Source organism: Myotis nattereri (genome assembly GCF_964212035.1).
Source record: "Myotis nattereri genome assembly, chromosome: X".
Classification (NCBI taxonomy): Eukaryota; Metazoa; Chordata; class Mammalia; order Chiroptera; family Vespertilionidae; genus Myotis; species Myotis nattereri.
The window spans coordinates 137,714,804-137,734,212 of NC_138078.1; the positions used below are offsets into that span (position 1 = coordinate 137,714,804).

Consider the following 19,409-nt stretch of genomic DNA (forward strand, 5'->3'; position numbering starts at 1 on the left):
TTGGTGGAGAGCAAAGATTGGGAACAGCGTCCTGAGGGAATAGCAGGTCAGAAATAAGGCAAACGGCCTGGCATGGCACCACATGAGACTGAGACAGTACACAAAGCCAAGTGCTTTGGGGAGCCAATAAAGCCTATTCATGGGAAAGCTTGAAGGAGAAGAATTTCCTGAGCTAGAATACAGGAGCTACTGACTTCTTTTTGTTTGTTGTCTGCTGTTACTGGTCTAGCAGCTTGTACTGAAGCTATTTTGGAAGCAGTTAATAGAGTAGAAAAGCAGACCAAAAGTGTAGGCCTGGTATCAAAAAATCTGGCAGGACTTAGGGAACAGGAATAGGGTATAAGGCTAGTATCAGCTAGCCCAAGGTAACCCAGTTCAAAGGAGAATTACTGTGGCCTATGTGAGTAGCAAAGGGAGGCCATAATTGTAAACTGTGATGATTAATTTTATGTGTCAATTGGCTAGGCTATTGTGCCCAGTTGTTTGGTCAAACACTAGTCTAGATGTTGCTGTGTTGGTATTTATTTAGATGTGACTAACATTTAAATCAGGTGAATTTGAGTAAAGCAAATTGCCCTCCATAATGTGGGTGGGCCTCATTCAATCACTTGAAGACCTTAAGATCAAAGACAGAGGTTTCCCAAAGAAGAAAGAATTTGACTCCAAGAATGTAACATAGAAATCCTTCCTGAGTTTCAGTATGCCAGGTTTACCTTGTAGATTTTTGGCCTCATGATTGCAACATCAATTCATACCTGAATTTCTAGCCTGTTGGCCTGCTCTACAAATTTCAGACTTTTCAGCCCCTACAGTTATGTGAGCTAATTTCTTTTTGTGTGTATGTGAGCTGTTTCTCTCTCTCTCTCTCTCTCTCTCTCTCTCTCTCTCTCTCTCTCTCTCTCTCTCTCTCTCTCCTTGCTTCTGTTTCTGTGGGGAACCCTAACTGAAACAGGCACCATGAAGATGACAGTGTAGTTGTGTAGTTTAGAGCAGAAACAATTGCAGGATCATGGAGAGCCTTCAGTGAGTTGTCATTCCAAACCTTTTTTTTTTTTTTTTTCAAATTGAAAAAACAAATTTTTATTGTCTAGAAATATATGTACAAAAAATTTCCCACAAAAGAGGCTATTTTCTCATTTCTCCATCTTCTTCCTCATCTTCAACATCCTTGATATAAAGGCTATTATTACATCTTATTTGAACTTCACCCAGGTGTCCAGACAAGGCTCCATCTATGTATTCTTTCGTGTTTGAAAGCTGCTTGTTAATATAGTCATCTACAGATGTCAGGTAGCCATTATATTCCCTTGCCCACTTAAATTTCACCATTACTGATTTTCCTGTTAATCCATTGAGGAAAGATTTGGGATTGAGGGGTAAACTCACAGAGCCTGGACTGCAGTGCTTCAAAAGAAATGGCCGCCCCTCATTATGAGTTCTTTTACTGGAGTTCTCAGTAGGCCACGAAGTATTAATAGAATCTCTACTATGTCTACCAAATGAGTATCTATTGTGCCATAGAATTTGGTTGGCATAACCTCTACCAACTGAGATCCCCGAGAGGTCAAGCCAGAGTCTGGGTAGAAGGCCCTCACTTTATTTAAGAGAAATTTCACGGGGGAAACTAAGATGGCGGCATAGATAAACACCGGGAAATAGTCGCCTCACACAACAATTGAAAAATATCCCAAAGGACGGAGCAAACATCGTCCAGAACAACAGGAAGGCTGGCTGAGTGTAATTTCTACAACTAGAAGAAAAGAAAAGCACGCTGAGAGCCAGAGGAGCTGCGGAGGCTGAGTGCAGAGGTACGGCGGCGGCTCGCGCGCGCGGAAAGGGGGTGGCACCTGAGGACGCAGCTGTCTTTTTGAATCACAAGCTCCCGACTGCTCTGAACTCCGGTTCTGGGAAGTCTCTGGGGACCCAGGACTCATACGGGGAGAGGCTGCTCTGTCAGGCGGCAGCGGGAGAACTTGAGGGCGGATTTCCCTCAGAGGTGCTTGCAGCCGTTACCAGGACACTGAGACGCGCGACTCCGGGCACGGAGAATCAGCCATAGCTTCTTTCTCCGCCCTTTTGACTCCCTGAGACCCCGCCCCACCCAGGCTGCGGCAGAGGCTTTTGCATGTGAATGTACCTAACTACAGCCCAGCCAGGCAGACCCAGAACTTCCAAGAGAAGGCCCAAGGCCCCGCAGCGGCTTGCATTGCTTCACAGCTGAGCCTCTTCGTGGCTCCAGCTGTGTGGCCTCAGGCAGGGGCTGAATTAGCAACTCCTTAGATCCAGGAGCCACTGTACCCAGTGGTCAGAGGGGGACCATTCTCCCACGTCAGACACAGCTGCTTCCCACAGCCAATTGGCCTGGAGGTCAATTCCTCCCAGTGATCCTACAACAACCAAGGCACCAAGAGTGCACCAAGAGTGTCCACCCCAGGTAACTGGGGAGGCTGAGCCACTGGGCCCTACAGGACACCTGGCGCGCAGGGCCACTCTATCAACAGAGGGAAGCAGCCAAAATGCGGAGACAAAGAAACAGGTCACAATTGGCAGAAACGGAGGAGGGCAGACGACGGGATATAGAGTTCAAGACCAAGTTTATAAGGTTTGTCAAGAATTTTATGGAAACCGCCGATAAATTTAATGAATCCCTCAAGGAGTATAGTGAGACCATGGAGGACATGAAAAAGGACCAACTAGAAATTAAGCATACACTGACTGAAATAAAGAATAATTTACAGAGATCCAACAGCAGACAAGAGGATCCCAAGAATCAAGTCAAAGATTTGAAATACAAAGAAACAAAAAATACCCAACCGAAAAAGAAAAAAGAAAAGAGATTCAAAAAATATGAAGATAGTGTAAGGAGCCTCTGGGACAACTTCAAGAGTACCAACATCAGAATTATAGGGGTACCAGAAGGAGAGAGAGGGCAAGATATTGAAAACCTTTTTGAAGAAATAATGACAGAAAACTTCCCCCACCTGGTGAAAGAAATGGACCTACAAGTCCAGGAAGCGCAGAGAACCCCAAACAAAAGGAATCCAAAGAGGACCACACCAAGACACATCATAATTAAAATGCCAAGAGCAAAAGATAAAGAGAGAATCTTAAAAGCAGCAAGAGAAAGACAGTCAGTTACCTACAAGGGAGTACCCATCCGACTGTCAGCTGATTTCTCAACAGAAACCATGCAGGCCAGAAGAGAGTGGCAAGAAATATTCAAAGAGATGAATAGCAAGAACCTGCAACCAAGATTACTTTATCCAGCAAAGCTATCATTCAGAATGGAAGGTCAGATAAAGAGCTTCACGGATAAGAAAAAGCTAAAGGAGTTCATCACCACCAAACCAGCATTATATGAAATGCTGAAAGGTATTCTTTAAGAAGAGGAAGAAGAAAAAGGAACTCTTACCATTTGCCACAGCATGGATGGAACTGGAGAGCGGATAAATACCACAAGATCTCACTTACTTGTGGAATATAATGAACAACATAAACTGATGAACAAGGACTGATCCAGAGACGGAGAGGCTTTGATTGGACTGTCGGGCCTTGGAGGGAAGGTAGGGGAGGGTGGGGGCAAGGGGGAAAGATCAACCAAAGGACTTATATGCAAGCATATAGGCCTAACCAATGGACACGGACAACGGGGGGGGGGGTGAGGGGATGAGCGGGGGGGGGGGGGGTAGAGGGTACACATATGTAATATCTTAATCAATAAAAAATATTTTAAAAAAAAGAGAAATTTCACTACCCCGAGGAGAGCACTGAAGGCTAAGCATGCTCCACCAGGGTGTGGGCATCTAACTAGAGAGAGCCTTCAGCTCTGTGAGGTTGATAATAGGGTCAAGAAAGACTTCTGTGTGTCTTGTCACTCAGACTTAATAGAGTCAATGCCATTGAAAGTTAGCACTCCTTTGATCTAGCTCTTCTTTGTACAGAATGGGAGAATGAGCCCAGGAGAGGAAGAGCCACTTATAAGAAGTTGTTTGCACATCCAGATCTCTAGATAATGACTAAGGAAGAGAAAAAAGTAGAAGGAAAGAGAACATTTAATAAAAAGAAGTCTGGATTCCCATTGTGCTTTCCTATGGGCCATTTAGTGAGTAGTTATCACAAAGTTAGAAAGCATCCTATTTTTTCACAGATGGATAAAAATGGAAGGAAATAGAAGAATCTGAAAACTAAAGTGAAATAAAACAGAAAACTTATCTATAAGGGTCCTCATTGTTAAATAACAAAATTAAGATGATCAGTATAAATGGGTTTCATTGAAGAGCAAATTAGCTGTAATCGCAAGAATGCCACTGCACTCGGTTCAATCATCTTATCACCTTGGCCAAGAGTGTTTGCCTTGTAAAAATAAAGGTACACGTGGGTTGCTACAGGACCAGATCTCCCATATTTGCTCAGGAGTTTGGTTATCTCCCATGAGCATTCTAAAATGATCAATTAAAATAGCATTTGTGTTTATTTTTTTTTAACCTGACTCTGATAACTTCATTTATTAAGCTTTCAATGAAGTTGTAATTCTTTTTTTAAATATAAATTAAAACACATGCTGGCAACTCATAATCACTTTGGGATGTAGGGAATTAGTAAACGTGGCTCTCTTTTCTTTGCATTCAGTATTGCTGCTTTGTGTCTGTGTTTTTCATTTAGGATTTATTAATGTAAATCCCCCTTATACATCATTGAAAGTGTTAGGATTTATATGATGGAATATAATCTGCTTTAGACCTTCTAGGAGAGAATAGATGACCTAGTAGGGTTTTACAACTTTAATTTCTTCTGTTCTTCATGGAAAGGCATTTCATAATAAACTGTCATATTTGGGAAAGCAGTGTTCTTCAAATGGCATATATTATTACTAATACGGTATGTTTTATTGCACTTTCCATAAAATCCCTGGGCTTCTCACTGAGATGCATTCTCATGGCAAAACATCTTTTATCACCAAAAGGAGAACATTAACCTCTGCTCTGCCCCTTCCAACAGCAGAGCTTTGATCAGCTCCTTAAAGATCCTTCTGTTTACAGGCTCTCATACTTGCAAAGTCCGTTGGAATATTGGCCAATAGACCGCAGACTATATTCCGTCATATAAATCCTAACACTAGAGTGGGGAAGGTGCTCATCAGCTCTTTCCTTTAGCAGCTTTCCTTCTATTTTCTTTTTCTTTTATGAGGAAGTGAAAATTGCTCCAGGTAGCTTCTGTGATTTCTGTATTCCCCCCTTCTATTTCTTTCACTTCTTTTTATATTCCTTTCTATCTTCTCATGTACCAACTGATGGGCAAGTAAATAACTTTCCTCCATTCATTCAAACATTTACTGAGTCCTACTTTGTGCAAAGAACTGTGCAATATTCTGAATTTTTAGAATTATTACTTTCTGGTGTTCTTTTTAACTTATAAAGATGATACATATTCTTGGTAAAAATGCAAACAGTACAAATGGTTTTAAAAATAAAGAAGAGCCCCTTTAAGTCCCTCATCTCACTTCTTAGGCATATAAATGTATGTATAGTCATATATATGCATGTATACACATATATGCTTTTTCAGGTAGTACTAATTGGAACATGCTAAAAAACAATGTTGTAATTCACTTCCATGTATATCTTGGTTGCTGTCCACGTTGGCATATGTAGCCCTGCTGATTCCCTTTAGGGCTTAATGAGTTTGAAATGTAACTTTCAGAAAGCCCTGAGTTTTTATGAGTTTTCTATAGAGAGCACTAAAAATGGCCAATATTGAATATATAAACTCATTTTTCATTCACTGTCCTCAGGTTTCTTTTACTTTTTCTCTATGTTGAGGACAGTGCCCACTTATACATTCTGATACTTGAAGAATTCCAATGGCTTACAAATGCTTTGGGGAAATCTAAATTACCTTGATCAATTTCCCTCCCACACACCATGTATCTACTCTGGCCTTGGACCACTCTCAAGTTATCTTCCCCAAACAGTCTCCAGAGCTTGTCCCAATACTTGCTGACAGTTTCTTTTCTCCTTTTCATAAGAATTGTCTTCTATAGCATTAGCCTATTTTTCTGATTTGGCTTCATCCTATATAATAAAAGACTAATATGCTAAGTGTCCAACCATTCAACTGTTCGACCAGTCGCTATGACATGCACTGACCACCAGGGGCAGACGCTCCAACTGGTAGGTTAGCTTGCTGCTGGGGTCCAGCCAATGGGGACTGGGCTAAAGGGGTTGGACACACCCTGGAGCCCTCCTGTGGTCCCTCCCTGGCCCCGATCTTACAACGGTGGGGTCCCTCAGCCTGGACTGTGCCCTCTTGCAATCCGAGACCCCTCGGGGGATGTCGGAGAGCCAGTCTCGGCCCAATCCCCACAGGCCAGGCCAAGGGACCCCACTGGTGCACAAATCTGTGCACTGGGCCTCTAGTTGACTATAAAATTCTTGCTTATTTGGACATGTTCTGTTCTCAATAGTTTTCATTTGCCTGTATGGGTGTGACTCCTCTCTCAAAAAGCTATTAATTCTAGTTCGCCCTTATTTGAGCATTTATTATACATTAGATATTGTGAACCTCATTTTCTGTAGTCCAAAAAACTCATGAAAGAGGTACAATAATTACCCATGTTCATAATTATTGACAGATGAGGCACAGAAAGGTTAAGGACATTGCCCAAGGTCACACAGCTAGCAGGTGGAAGAGCTGAAATTTGAACCCAAGTTTACTTGAGCCTAGAAGCTCATATTCTGTCTCCCTTAAATCAGCAAGTGTTTGTTAGTTAGCAAATCACACAGAGCGGCCCTAACCTTTCTGTGAGCCTGTGATTCTCTAAGGGCAAGCCACAAAAGCTACTTCCTGAGTGTGTGCTACATGACAGGTTCTGTAAGAGGGTTCTATTGAGAGTTCTCTGATGCTGGAATAATATTTTATTATAAGCTAAACCATCAGAGGGGTTTTTTTTGGGGGGGGGGGGGAGGGAGAAGCACTTCCTGCTTATAATTCAAGGTGAGAAGAGATTTCCACATTATGAAGCCACACAGTCCTTCCTATGAAGCACTGTGATAAAACCTTAGGCAGAATCAGTAGCTTGGGCATTTAAAAAAATCTCACCCCAAAGAGCCGTAGAAATCCTGAGAAAGAAGAACAAAGTTGGAGGGATCACAATACCAGATATCAAGCTATATTACAAAACCACTGTTCTCAAAACTGCCTGGGACTGGCACACGAACAGGCAGATAGACCAATGGAACAGAACAGAGAACCCAAAAGTTGACCCAAGACTTTATGCTCAATTAATATTTGACAAAGGAGGAAGAGCATACAATGGAGTCAAGATAGGCTCTTCAATAAATGGTGTTGGAAAAATTGGACAGACAAATGCAAAAAAAAATGAAACTAGACGACAAACTTACACCATACACAAAAATAAACTCAAAATGAATAAAGGACTTAAACATAAGATGGGAAATCATAAAAATCTTAGAAGAATCCATAGGCAGCAAAATATCAGACATATGTCGTAGTAATATCTTTACTGATACAGCTCCTAAGGCAATGGAAACTAAGGAGAAAATAAACAAATTGGACTACATCAAAGAAAAAACTACTGCACAGTAAAAGAAACCATCAAAAAAACAACAAGAAAGCCCACTGCATGGGAGTACATATTTGCCGATGTTATCTCTGATAAGGGTTTAATTTCCAAAATTTACAGGGAACTCATACATCTGAACAAAAGGAAGATAAATAATCAAAATTTGGCAAAGGACTTAAATAGACCCTTTTTGAAAGGACCTACAGAAATCTAAGAGACATATGAAAACATGCTCAAAGTTACTAATCATCTGAGAGATGCAAATCAAAACAACAATGAGGTACCATCTCACACCTGTCAGAATAGTTGTCATCAACAAATGACAAATGCTGGTGAGGATGCTGAGAAAGAGGGACCCTTTTGCACTGCTGGTGGAAATGCAGACTGGTGCAGCCACTGTGGAGAACAGTATGGAGTTTCCTCAAAACTTTAAAAATGGAACTCCCACTTGACCCAGTGATCCCACTTCTAGGAATATATCCCAAGAAACCAGAAACACCAATCAGAAAGGATATATGCACCCCTATGTTCATAGCAGCACAATTTACTAGTATAATAGCTAAGATTTGGAAACAACTTACTAGTAAGTGCCCATCAGCAGATGAATGGATTAAAAAACTGTGGCACATCTACACAATGGAATACTATGCTGCTATAAAAAAGAAGAAATTCTTACCATTTGCAACAGCATGAATGGACCTGGAGAGCATCATGCGAAGTGACATAAGCCAGTTGGGGAAAGAAAAATATCACATGATCACACTCATTTGTGGAATATAATGAACTGATGAACCAAAATAGAGCCAGAGGGAAAAATATTTTAGAATATAATAGAAGTAATCCTGTTATTTGAAGATTTTTAATATTTCCTACAACTTTTGTGATATTATACTATGCTACTACAGTTTTGGTAATATTATTATATTAAAATTGTTTTTCTTGAAATATTAAGGTTTATTGCATGTGACTATTATGTTTAAAATCGTTTTTCTTGGAAAAAAAGAATGTGGAATCTAATGAACAAAATAAACTGACAAACAAAAAAAAAGAGACAGATGTAAGTTCTGTAAGACTCCAATTAAAAGTTTATTTTCATTTCATCTCCCCTTGAGTTGTGCTGTCCTATAACTGCTTTTATCACCAATTTATAGCAAAAGTAACATTCGCCTTTAAGAATACTGGCAGCCCTACATTGGTCTCTTGGAAACTTGAATTTCCAAAATGATTTTATGGGTGTATGTATATGTCCAAGTTCAACTAGTTGTACACATTAAATATGCGTACAAAAATAATAATTATATCATAATAAAGCTGTTTAAGCAATAAAAAAATAAAAAAATCTCTTCATGCTCCACCTCAGAGATACAGGCTTGCAACCTCTATTTTGACCCCAAACACCAATATACTAGAAGGAACCAGTCTTTTATTTTCCAGATCAGAGTCCTCCAGTTTCTCTATCAGTCCTGCCTCCCTGAATGTTCCTCTTTGAATTCACATTTATCTGAATAAGGTGTGTAAGAGAAGGTACATGGTAACTATGAGATGATTTCTATAATAGTCTCCTTCTTTGGTGGTCTTCAATCCTGATTCTCCAATGGCTTTGCCTTAATGCTTTAGGGATTCAGAATCTGGATGTGGCCATGGCCCAGTTGCTGAATTGAGCATTTCTAAGTCCTTCAGCGTCCAAAAGAAAGGTCATTCCAGATGTCAGGTAAATGTCTTTTATTTTTCACTGCCTTATAGAAATTGAATGGTAGGGAGAGTATTTATTTATTTACTTACTTATTTTCAGGTTTTTAGTTTTGTTCTGTTTTATTTTATTCCCAGCACTAAAAAATAATCATGAAGTTCTGGAAAGGAAAAGACCAAACCAATAGTAATTGCCCTGGAATTATAGGGCTTTCTCAATAATAAGTGTCAAGATGGTATGTTTATTTCAGTTTCAATCCAATTCAACAAATATCTGTTAAGTGCATCCTGTGAAAAAGGTTAAGAATGAATAAGAAATGGCTCTCACCCTGCAGGAGTTCAGTCTAACAGGGAAATCAACATGTACAATGTTAATTCTCATACAAGGAAGACAATAACAAAGGTATATGTAGAAATTTAAACAGGTTTCTATGGGAGTATTGGAAGAGTGAAAAATTTAATTTAATTAGAAAGTCTGGAAAGATTATGTTTGAAGAAATAAGCTTTTGAGTTTGGTCTTAAAGTACTGATGAGACTATTTACAGGAAGACATTGAAGTGAAAGATAGTTTAAGCTGATAAGCCACATACACTATAGGTGTGAAAGCTCAGGGAGTGGTGATTGTTCTGATAGGATGAACAGCAGTATAAAATACAACTGGAGAGGATAGTCTGACCCAGTTTATGAAGAACCTTGATACTAGTCTAAGTCAGCAGTGGTTCTCAACCTTCTGGCCCTTTAAATACAGTTCCTCATGTTGTGACCCAACCATAAAATTATTTTCATTGCTACTTCATAACTGTAATGTTGCTACTGTTATGAATTGTAATGTAAATATCTGATATGCAGGATGGTCTTAGGCGACCCCTGTGAAAGGGTCATTCGACCGCCAAAGGGGTCGCGACCCACAGGTTGAGAACTGCTAGCTAAGTGTTTGGATTTGCTCTGTAGACTTGAAGTCTTGGATTAGCACCGCCCCCTGCCCCCACCCACCCCACCCCCCCGCAAATCACAGAGGAATCTCTTCACAGCCTCTGGGTGTTTCTCAGTGGTCTGTTTGTACAGACAGATACCTTCCATTTACATTCGTTATTCATTTCATGAAGATACTCTTTATGAAAAATACTTGGCTTTAAAAAACACTCCACATGGGATTGATTTAAACAGTTTCAATATAATAATAATGCATTTAATTTATTTCTCTCCCCAATAGTGTATGTAGCTACAGGTATTTTGATTATACTGACTAAAATTATAATACATGTTAATATAACCCAACTGTAATTATTCATGATCTGGGATGTATTGCATTTTAAATGTATCCTACTCTGTCATCTGTTCCACTCACTTTGAGCTTATACCAAACCAATTCTAGCTGTTCCATCAGTTTTCTCTTTTACTAGCTCTATTTATTATCTTTCTCTGGTATTCTTATAAGAATGACAGATTAAATTATATCAGATGCCTCTCTCTCTAAGATATGTTAACTTTGCACCATCTTCTTTCACCATTCAGCTTGTCATCTTATCACAAACAGGAATTATCTTCGTTTGGCATGATTTGTGTTTGAAGAATTCATATTGACTACTGTTTATCATCCGGGTTTCCCCTAGGTACTCATAAATGACTGCCTTAATAATTGTCCTCACAGCTTACCAGATATTGAAATTAAATTTATGAGTTTAATTCTCTGAGTTCCCTGGGGATTTCTTTTAAAGAAAAATGGAACAAGGCAGTTCTATAACTCACAGCAACTCTTCTATAATAAACCAGTGTGCTAAAGAAAAACATTTTGCAAGGAAACAAATTTCAGGTTTAGCCTTACAAAATGATTATTATAAAAATTAACAAATAATACAAATTTTTGAAATACTAAAAGGCATCCTGTGACCTTTAAAACTATTTATTCATTGTACTTACATGTATTTTTAAGGACCATAATGAATGCTTATAAAATGCTAATCCACTAGTTTACAGTCCTTATTTTGTGAAATTTGGTCTTTTTATATCCAAAGTAGAAGCCCGGTGCACAGATTTGTGCATTAGTGGAGTCCCTTAGCCTGGCCTGCGGGGATAGGGCCAAAACCAGCTCTCTGACATCCCGGATTGTGAGAGGGCAGTTCTTGGGTGACACACCCCAGAATCGGGCTCCCTCCTCTCTGGTTTCAGGTGCGTCACCTGAGAACCACAGCTGCCAAGTCACCGCAGCTCTGCAGCTCCTGCATTGAGTGTCTGCCCTCTGGTGGTCATTGTGCATCATAGCTACCGGTCAGAGGGTCGAACAGTCGGATGGTCGCTTATGCTTTTATATAGAGAGATTGTTGCACATTTAAAAATAGCCCAATAAAGGCACTTTTGAAAAATATGTTTTTAATTATTTTAGAGAGAGAGGGAGAGGAATAGAGAGATAGAAACATCAATGAGAGACAGCTATTAATTGGCTTCCTCCTGAATGCCCTCTGTTGGGGATTAAGCCTGCAACCCAGGCATGTGCTCTGACTGGGAATCGAACCAGGGACTTCTTGGTTCATGGGTTGACACTTAACCACTGAGCAGCAACACCGGCTGGGAAATAATAACACTTATTATTATTATTATTATTATTATTATTACTACTACTACTACTACGACTACTAGAGGCCCAGTGCATGAAATTTGTACACAGGTAGCATCCCTATGCCCGGCTGGTAATGAGGGCTGATCAGGGCCTTCTGGCTGCTGGCTGCTGGCCAGAATCTTCCTTCATTCTGCGCTGCCCCCTGGTGATCAGCATACATCAGAGCGAGTGATCAAACTCCTGGTCTCCTGGTCAAACTCCTGAGGGGACACTTGTCATATTAGCCTTTTATACATACAGATACAGATTATTTTTATTTGTTTTTTCGAGGATGTTTATTAAAGCTGGGGACAGTAAAACAAGGAAGGGTCTAGGATAGAGGAAGCAACAGGAAAGGGACTAGGTAGAGAAATGAGCCTACACTGGGCTGCTTTGGCTCACTAAGTCAGAGAAAAGGGGGCCTTGAAGACAGGTTCAGTGGGTTATCCCAGGATTAGCTGCTGCTGCCCACCAAATCTTGTGGGTTCCTTTAGCATTTAGGAAATGCATACCTTTGAGAGAAGAAGAGGGGTGGAATCAGGGGCATACTCCTAGGAGGGAGAGTCCAATAATGGCACTTTTTAAAAGGTTATTTTGTAAGTACCGTTGGTTGGACATATGCTAAAGTTCTGTTTCAGGTTTCTGAGGCAAGCTGCTTGCCACTATTGTGGTTAACTATTTACACCTTAACTATAATGCACTAACCTGTGACCCGAGTCTTACATTCACTGAATGCAGTGCAGATGCACTGTAGGTTGACCATAGCTACCTCTGGAATTTGGAAATGACTGGGAAGGAACTGATGTACATTTGATAGCAAATTATAGAGTGCTTTGAAAGGGGTGGATGCATAGAACATTAAACAACACCAACAGTTTGGTCAAGTTTAGATTTCTGTAGTTTCCCAGCCAATACTTGCCTGCTCCTGCATCTAGGAATGTGTGGAATGACTAGTTTACATGAGTCATGGTAGAGAAATAAATGATTTTCTCCAACTGAAGCAGTTTGGGTCCAATGAAGAGCAACATGTTGATGCTATAGTCCTCCTTTTCTTAATGTTACATTGAAGAGTGGTAAGACATTCTCCGTTCTGAGCCAGTACCAGCCTCTTTCCAATAGGTTGGTAGAGGCAAATTGTGTTTAAGAAGAATTTTGTTGTATAATCTTTTTGAATGGGTATGACAGGTATTCTGGAAGCTGTATCATGGTGTGTTTTGCTTTGGTGCCTGTCATAGTATAGTGCATAGGGTTTTTTGGGTTTTTTTACTTGTTTATGTGAATATTTTTATTTCAAAGACTGCAACTGAACAATGAGAAAATCCTCTACCTACTATTCAATCACAATCTGGGATAATATTTAGGGTGAGAGAACATGCATAAGTTACTTACCAACTTGACAGGAATGGATTCCAAATCTGACATACTATGGCCTCACTCCTCACCAGTGTGTTCCTAAAGGGCAAGACCATGATGAGCAACTTAGAGTTTGTTAATGGAAGGGAAGCCATAGGTTTCAGGAAAAAAGTATTTATATGGTATTTAAAGAAGCCATTCCACTTTTGGTAGAGCAGAAAAGTTGTACCTCTGAGTCTTTTTTCAAGATGAACACAATGACTGTCTCTCTCACATTTTTCTAATATTTATTCTGCAAATCAGCTACATGAGCCCCTACTGCTCTCCTGAATAGTAAGCTTCCAGGCATTACCTGCATCCCATGTTTCTATGGAGGAATGGCAGTAATCTCTGCTAAGATAAACTGGTGCTTCTGTGAATAAAGTGTAAACTCAGTGAAGTGTGTATGACTGTAAGATTTAATGCCTCTACAGGTAAATTTTTTAGAGGGAGGATCTGGCATTTAATCAAATTCAGAGTCATTATGTAAATTTAATCACCTTGCAACACACTAGTAATTTTATTATCTCCTTTTCATTTGATGTGGCTTAGATACAAGTTGAACTTGGAATTCTGGAGGTAGAGCACTGGTGATTGGAAAAATATTAAGGAAAATGTACTGTGGAAATGAGATAAAATCTTTATTCTTGCTACTGCTTGTTGTCTTCGCATGTGCATAGGTGTGCAACAAAAGGATTTTAAAATGAAGTGTGTCTGTTTAAAGTTTTCCATCTTTCTTTAAGTCCCCAATTAGCTGCGAAGAGCCTGTTTTGAATTGATGGTATTGAACCCACTCCTGTCAAATGGGAAACCTAAGCACTGAATGATATGTTGTTTAAATTCTTCCTAACATAGGAGCCTACTTTTTATTTGTATCAACCATTTGGCTTGACTTCTGGTTACTAGAATGACATCTGATGTTGGGTTATTTTAGTCATATAGTCTATTTTAAAATTAAAGACAGTATTTTCATTCATCAACACCAGTTTCGATAGATGGTTAAAAGGTGCGGTGATGATCCTGAATAGAATAGACATTATCCATCACCCCGTCAATGTTGATATTATGAAGTTGAGGAAGAAAAAAACTGGTTTAGTTGGATTTCCCAAAGGGCACTTGGGCCTTTTGAGCCTATGGTTCATACTAATGAGGCTGTCTGAAGGAAAATAATGAAGCTAACTCCTTACAGAGTGTAATTAGAAAGAAGACAAGAGGTAAAACATGATAGCATGCTGAACTGAACTTGCTAAGGTAGAAGAAATGGCATTTTGAATATCTTTTCCTTCTTTCACGTCTCTGTTTTTCTTTGCCCTTTCTCTCTTATCACTAAGTTGAAAACTCTTGAGACTATCCCGTCCCCTTCAGAGCTCACCCATGAGCTCACCCACCCATACATTGGAACATGGAGGCCCCTAGTCAGCCAGTAAGTCTTTCAGTTAATCACCTAATGTCTTTCTTCCTGTATCTTGCAGGCATGGAAGCCAGTAACTCAGGCAAACACCCCTAATTTTGGCTCCTACCTAGGGTGCTACTTAGTCCAATGAAAAGTTTTCTTTTTTTCTAAAAACCCTAACTCCATGAATCATAACATGGACTCATACTGAGAAATCAAAATGTTGTTAGCTTAGATTACGATCGAAGTGCCTTACTATTTAATTTCACATCGAGTTTATTATTTATTCTCTGTTTACCACTGGTGACTCAGTTTTCTCATTCTAAAATGGAGATAATAATCACTAGCTATCTCTAAGGGTTGGTATAAGGATTCAATGAGACATAGGATGTGAAAGTATCCACCTCTAGATCTGGCCCAGAGCACATTATCAGTGAGAGAAGGTAGAATCAGAATGATCTTATGGTTATGGGGGGAAAGGGCTGACCTTTCAGAGGTATTTTCTCCCAGTGTATTTCATTCTCTTAACAGTGTCTTTCATGGAACAAAACTTTTAAATGTTGATTAAGTCCAATTTATCAACTTATTTTGCATAGATCATGATTTTGGTGTCATATCTAAAAACTTTTTACCTAATCCAAGGTCATGAAGATTTTCTCCTATGTCCTTTTTTTAAATACAGTTTTATGTTTTACATGTGGATTATTTATCCACATTGAGTTAATTTTTGTATAAGATGTGAGCTTTAGGTCAAGGTTACATGTTGTGCCAATGGGTGTAAAATTACTTTAGCACCATTTGATGAAAATAATATCTTTTCTCCATTGACTTCTTTTTTTACCCTACTCAAAAATCAATTGGCCATATTTATGAGTCTATTTCTGGACACTCTGTTTTGTTTTATTGATTTGTGGTTCCTTTCCTTTTCCAATACCATGCTGTCTTGATTAGTGTAGGCTTACAATAATTCTTAAAATAAAATAGTGTTAACCTTTCAACTATATTCTTCTTTTTCAAAATTGTGTTAGCTCTCTTAGTTTCTTTGCTTTTCAAATAAATTTTACAATCCATTTATTTGAAAATACCAAAAAATGTCTGTTGGGATGTTCATAAGAATTGCATTAAATCTGTAGATTAGTTTGAAAATAATTGACATTTTTACTGCTTCTTTCAATCCATGAACACAGTATATCTCTGTATTTAGATCTTTTTACAATTTCATCAGTGATTTATGGTTTTCAGTATAGTGTCTATACATATTTTGTTAGATGATACTTAAGTATTTCATTTTGTTTGAGCTATTATAAATTGTATGTATTTTTGCAAATTTTAGTTTTCAATGTTAAATTGGGAGTATATAAAAATATGATTGATTTTTTTATCATTTTTTATTTTTAAATTTTTATTGAATTTATTGGGATGACATTGCTTAGCAAAATTACATAGGCATCAGATTATAATTCTATAATACATCATCTGTATATTCTATTCTATTCTGTTCACCACCCCAAGTCAAGTCTCCTTCCATCACCATTTATTCCCCCTTTACTTACCCCTATCCACCCCTGATCCCTTTCCCTCTGGTAATAACCATACTATTGTCTATTCTATGAGTTTGTTCTTTTTGCTCAATCCCTTCACCTCTTTCACCCAGCCCCACAAACACCCCTCCACTCTGACAATTGTCAATCTGTTCTATATCAATGTATGATTGATTTTTATATGTTGACTTTGTGGCCTACCACCTTAATAAAGTCACTTTTATTTCTAGGAAGATTTTGTTTTTGTAAATTCCTTGCTATTTTCTGTACATAGTTAAATTTACTGCAAATATAATTTTATTTTATTATTTTCAATATTTATACCTTTTAAGTATCTTTCTTGCCTTATTGCATTGGCTAAGACCTTTAGTATGATGTTGAATTGGTGAGAGAGGATGCTTTGCATTGTTCTTATTTTTAGGGAGAAAGAATTTAGTCTTTTGCCATTAAGTTTGATGTTATCTGTAGGGTTTTGGCAATTTCTTTATTAGGTTGAGGAAATTTCCTTCTACTCCTATTTGCTGAGAATTTTTATCATTAATTTATGTTGACTTTTCTCAAATGCTTTTTCTGTATCCTATATAATAAAAGCATAATATGCTAAGTGTCTGGTTGTCTGGTCAAAGCATAATCCTATCTAATAAAAGAGAAACATGGTAATTGGCGTATGACCGCTACCCTTCCCATTGGCTAATCAGAGCGATATGCAAATTAACTGCCAGCCAAGATGGCGGCCGGCAGCCAGGCAGCTTAAACTGAACATGAGGCTTGCTTGCTTCAGTGACGGAGGACTGCAATGTTCCCCGCCTGCCTTGCCGGCCTCTGAGCTTGCAGTTTCAAAAACATTGTAACAAATATAGAAGCTAAACAAAACCCCAGAAACCAGCTTTCAGAGAGCTGGGATCTCAGAGCTGGAGTTGATAGAGTTTCGATTATAGAACCGAAACAAACCAGATACCTGTTTTCAGCAGCTGAGGCCTCAGAACTGGAGCCAAGCCTCAGAGCTAAAGCTGGCCCAGAATAAAAAAGAAAAAAGAAAAAAAGGAGCAGTTGGGAGCTTCCGTCCCAGCCTGAAAACAGCCCTCAGCCCCTCACCCAGACTGGCCAGGCACCCCAGTGGGGACCCCCACCCTGAAGGGTGTGTGACCAGCTGCAAACAGCCATCATCCCCTCATCCAGGCTGGCCAGGCACACTGGGATCAGCGTGACAGGGGGCAGTGCCCAAACCCCCTGATCGCCCTGCTGCTCTGTTTGTGACAGGGGGCGAGGCCACAACCTCCCTATCGGCCCTGCTCTGTTCGTGACAGGGGAAGGCGCCCCAACCCCCTGATCGGCCCTGCTCTGTGCCTGATAGGGGGGAGCTCCTCAACCCCTTGATCACCCTGTGGCTCTGTGTGTGACAGGGTGCAGTGCCCCAACCCACCCACCCCACAGGCCCTGCTCTGTGTGTGACGGGGTAGAGCCATAATCTCCCCATCGGCCCTGCCCTGAGTGTGACAGTGGCGGCGCCCCAACCCCCTGATCGACCCTGCTCTGTGGGTGATAGAGGGTGGCGCCCCAACCCCCCCCCCCCACGGGCCCTGCTCTGTGTGTGATGGGGTAGAGCCATAACCTCCCCATCGGCCCTGCCCTGAGTGTGACAGTGGCGGCGCCCCACCCCCCTGATCGACCCTGCTCTGTGGGTGATAGTGGGTGGTGCCCCAACCTCCCCCCCCCCCACAGGCCCTGCTCTGTGTGTGATGGCGTAGAGCCATAACCTCCCCATCAGCCGTGCCCTGAGTGTGACAGTGGTGGCGCCCCAACCCCCTGATCGGCCCTGCTCTGTGGGTGATAGAGGGTGGCGCCCCAATCCCCTGATCCGCCCTGCTCTGTGTGTGACAGGGGGCGGTGCGCCAACTCCCCTATCGGCCCTACTCTGTGAGTGATACGGGGGAGCTCCTCAACCCCCTGATGGGCCCTGCTCTGTGCATGACAGGGGGGAGCTCCTCAACTCCCTGATGGTCCCTGCTCTGTGCGTGACAGGGGGGAGCTCCCCAACCCCCTGATGGGCCCTGCTCTGTGCATGACAGGGGGGATCTCCCCCACCCCTGATGGACCCTGCTCTGTGTGTGACAGGGGGTGGCGCCACAACCCCCCAATCGGCCCTACACTGAGTGTGACTGAGGGTGGCATCGCAACCTCCCAATCCACCCTGCTCTGTGCATGAAAGGGGAAGGCGCCCCAACTCCCCAATCGGCCCTGCTCTGAGCCCGACCAGGGGCTGCACCTAGGGATTGGGCCTGCCCTCTGCCACACGAGAGCAGGCCTAAGCCAGCAGGTCTTTATCTCCCGAGGGGTCCCAGACTGCGAGAGGGCACAGGCCGGGCTGAGGGACCCCCTTCCCCCGCGAGTGCACAAATTTTTGTGCACCGGGCCTCTAGTATGCTAATGATATGCTAAGGCCACTCAACCGCTCGCTATGATGTTCACTGACCATCAGGGGGAAGACACTCCGACTGGTAGGTAAGCTTGCTTTTGGGGTCCTGCCAATCAGGACCATGCCCTGGAGCCCTCCCATGGTCCCTCATCAGCTGGCCAACATCCTGCATCCCTCCCCAGCCCCAATGGTGCACTGGTGGGGCCCCTTGGCCTGGCCTGCGCCGTCTCACAATCCGGGACCCCACAGGGGATGTTGGAGAGCCAGTTTCGGCCCAATCCCCACAGGCCAGGCCGAGGGACCCCACTGGTGTACAAATTCGTGCACTGGGCCTCTAGTTAATTAGTATAATAATGTAGTTTTTATTCTCCAGACTGTTAATATGGTGGGTTAAATTGATTGATTTTTCTATTATTAAACCAACATTGTAGCCCATGATAAATCCTACTTGATTGTGGTGTATCATTTCTTTATATGTAGATGAATTTTATATGATAGTATTCATTAACAGATTCATATCTATATTCATGAGGGATATTGGTCTATAATTTGCCTTTTTGTGCCGGGAGCCGGTCCATCCTTGCTGTTTCAAGGGACCTGGCATATATGGCATACTGTTCTTAATATGTTTGCTCACCTTCTTGGCACTATGTGTTTTAACCAAGGTCGCCTCTCTGAGAAAGGTTGTTTCCCCAGGTAGGGATTTTCCCCAGAAGTTAGGGAGGGAATAAAACCTCTTAACTAAGTGCCAGGCGGGTAATTAATCATTTTAACTATGAACAATCATGCTTAAGCTACAT

The 19,409-nt window shown here is 41.1% G+C and overlaps 1 protein-coding gene across 1 annotated transcript; it reads right to left on the bottom strand.

Annotated features, from left to right (window-relative positions):
• Window positions 1-1,125: 1,125 nt before the first annotated feature.
• Window positions 1,126-12,630, bottom strand: LOC308511878 (small nuclear ribonucleoprotein F-like; the record flags this gene model as incomplete). The annotated part of the gene is made up of 3 exons (XM_081081719.1): window positions 1,126-1,404; window positions 7,099-7,118; window positions 12,573-12,630. 3 exons carry the CDS (start codon window positions 12,628-12,630, stop codon window positions 1,126-1,128), a joined length of 357 nt encoding a protein of 118 aa, XP_080937845.1.
• Between the last annotated feature and the right edge of the window lie 6,779 nt (window positions 12,631-19,409).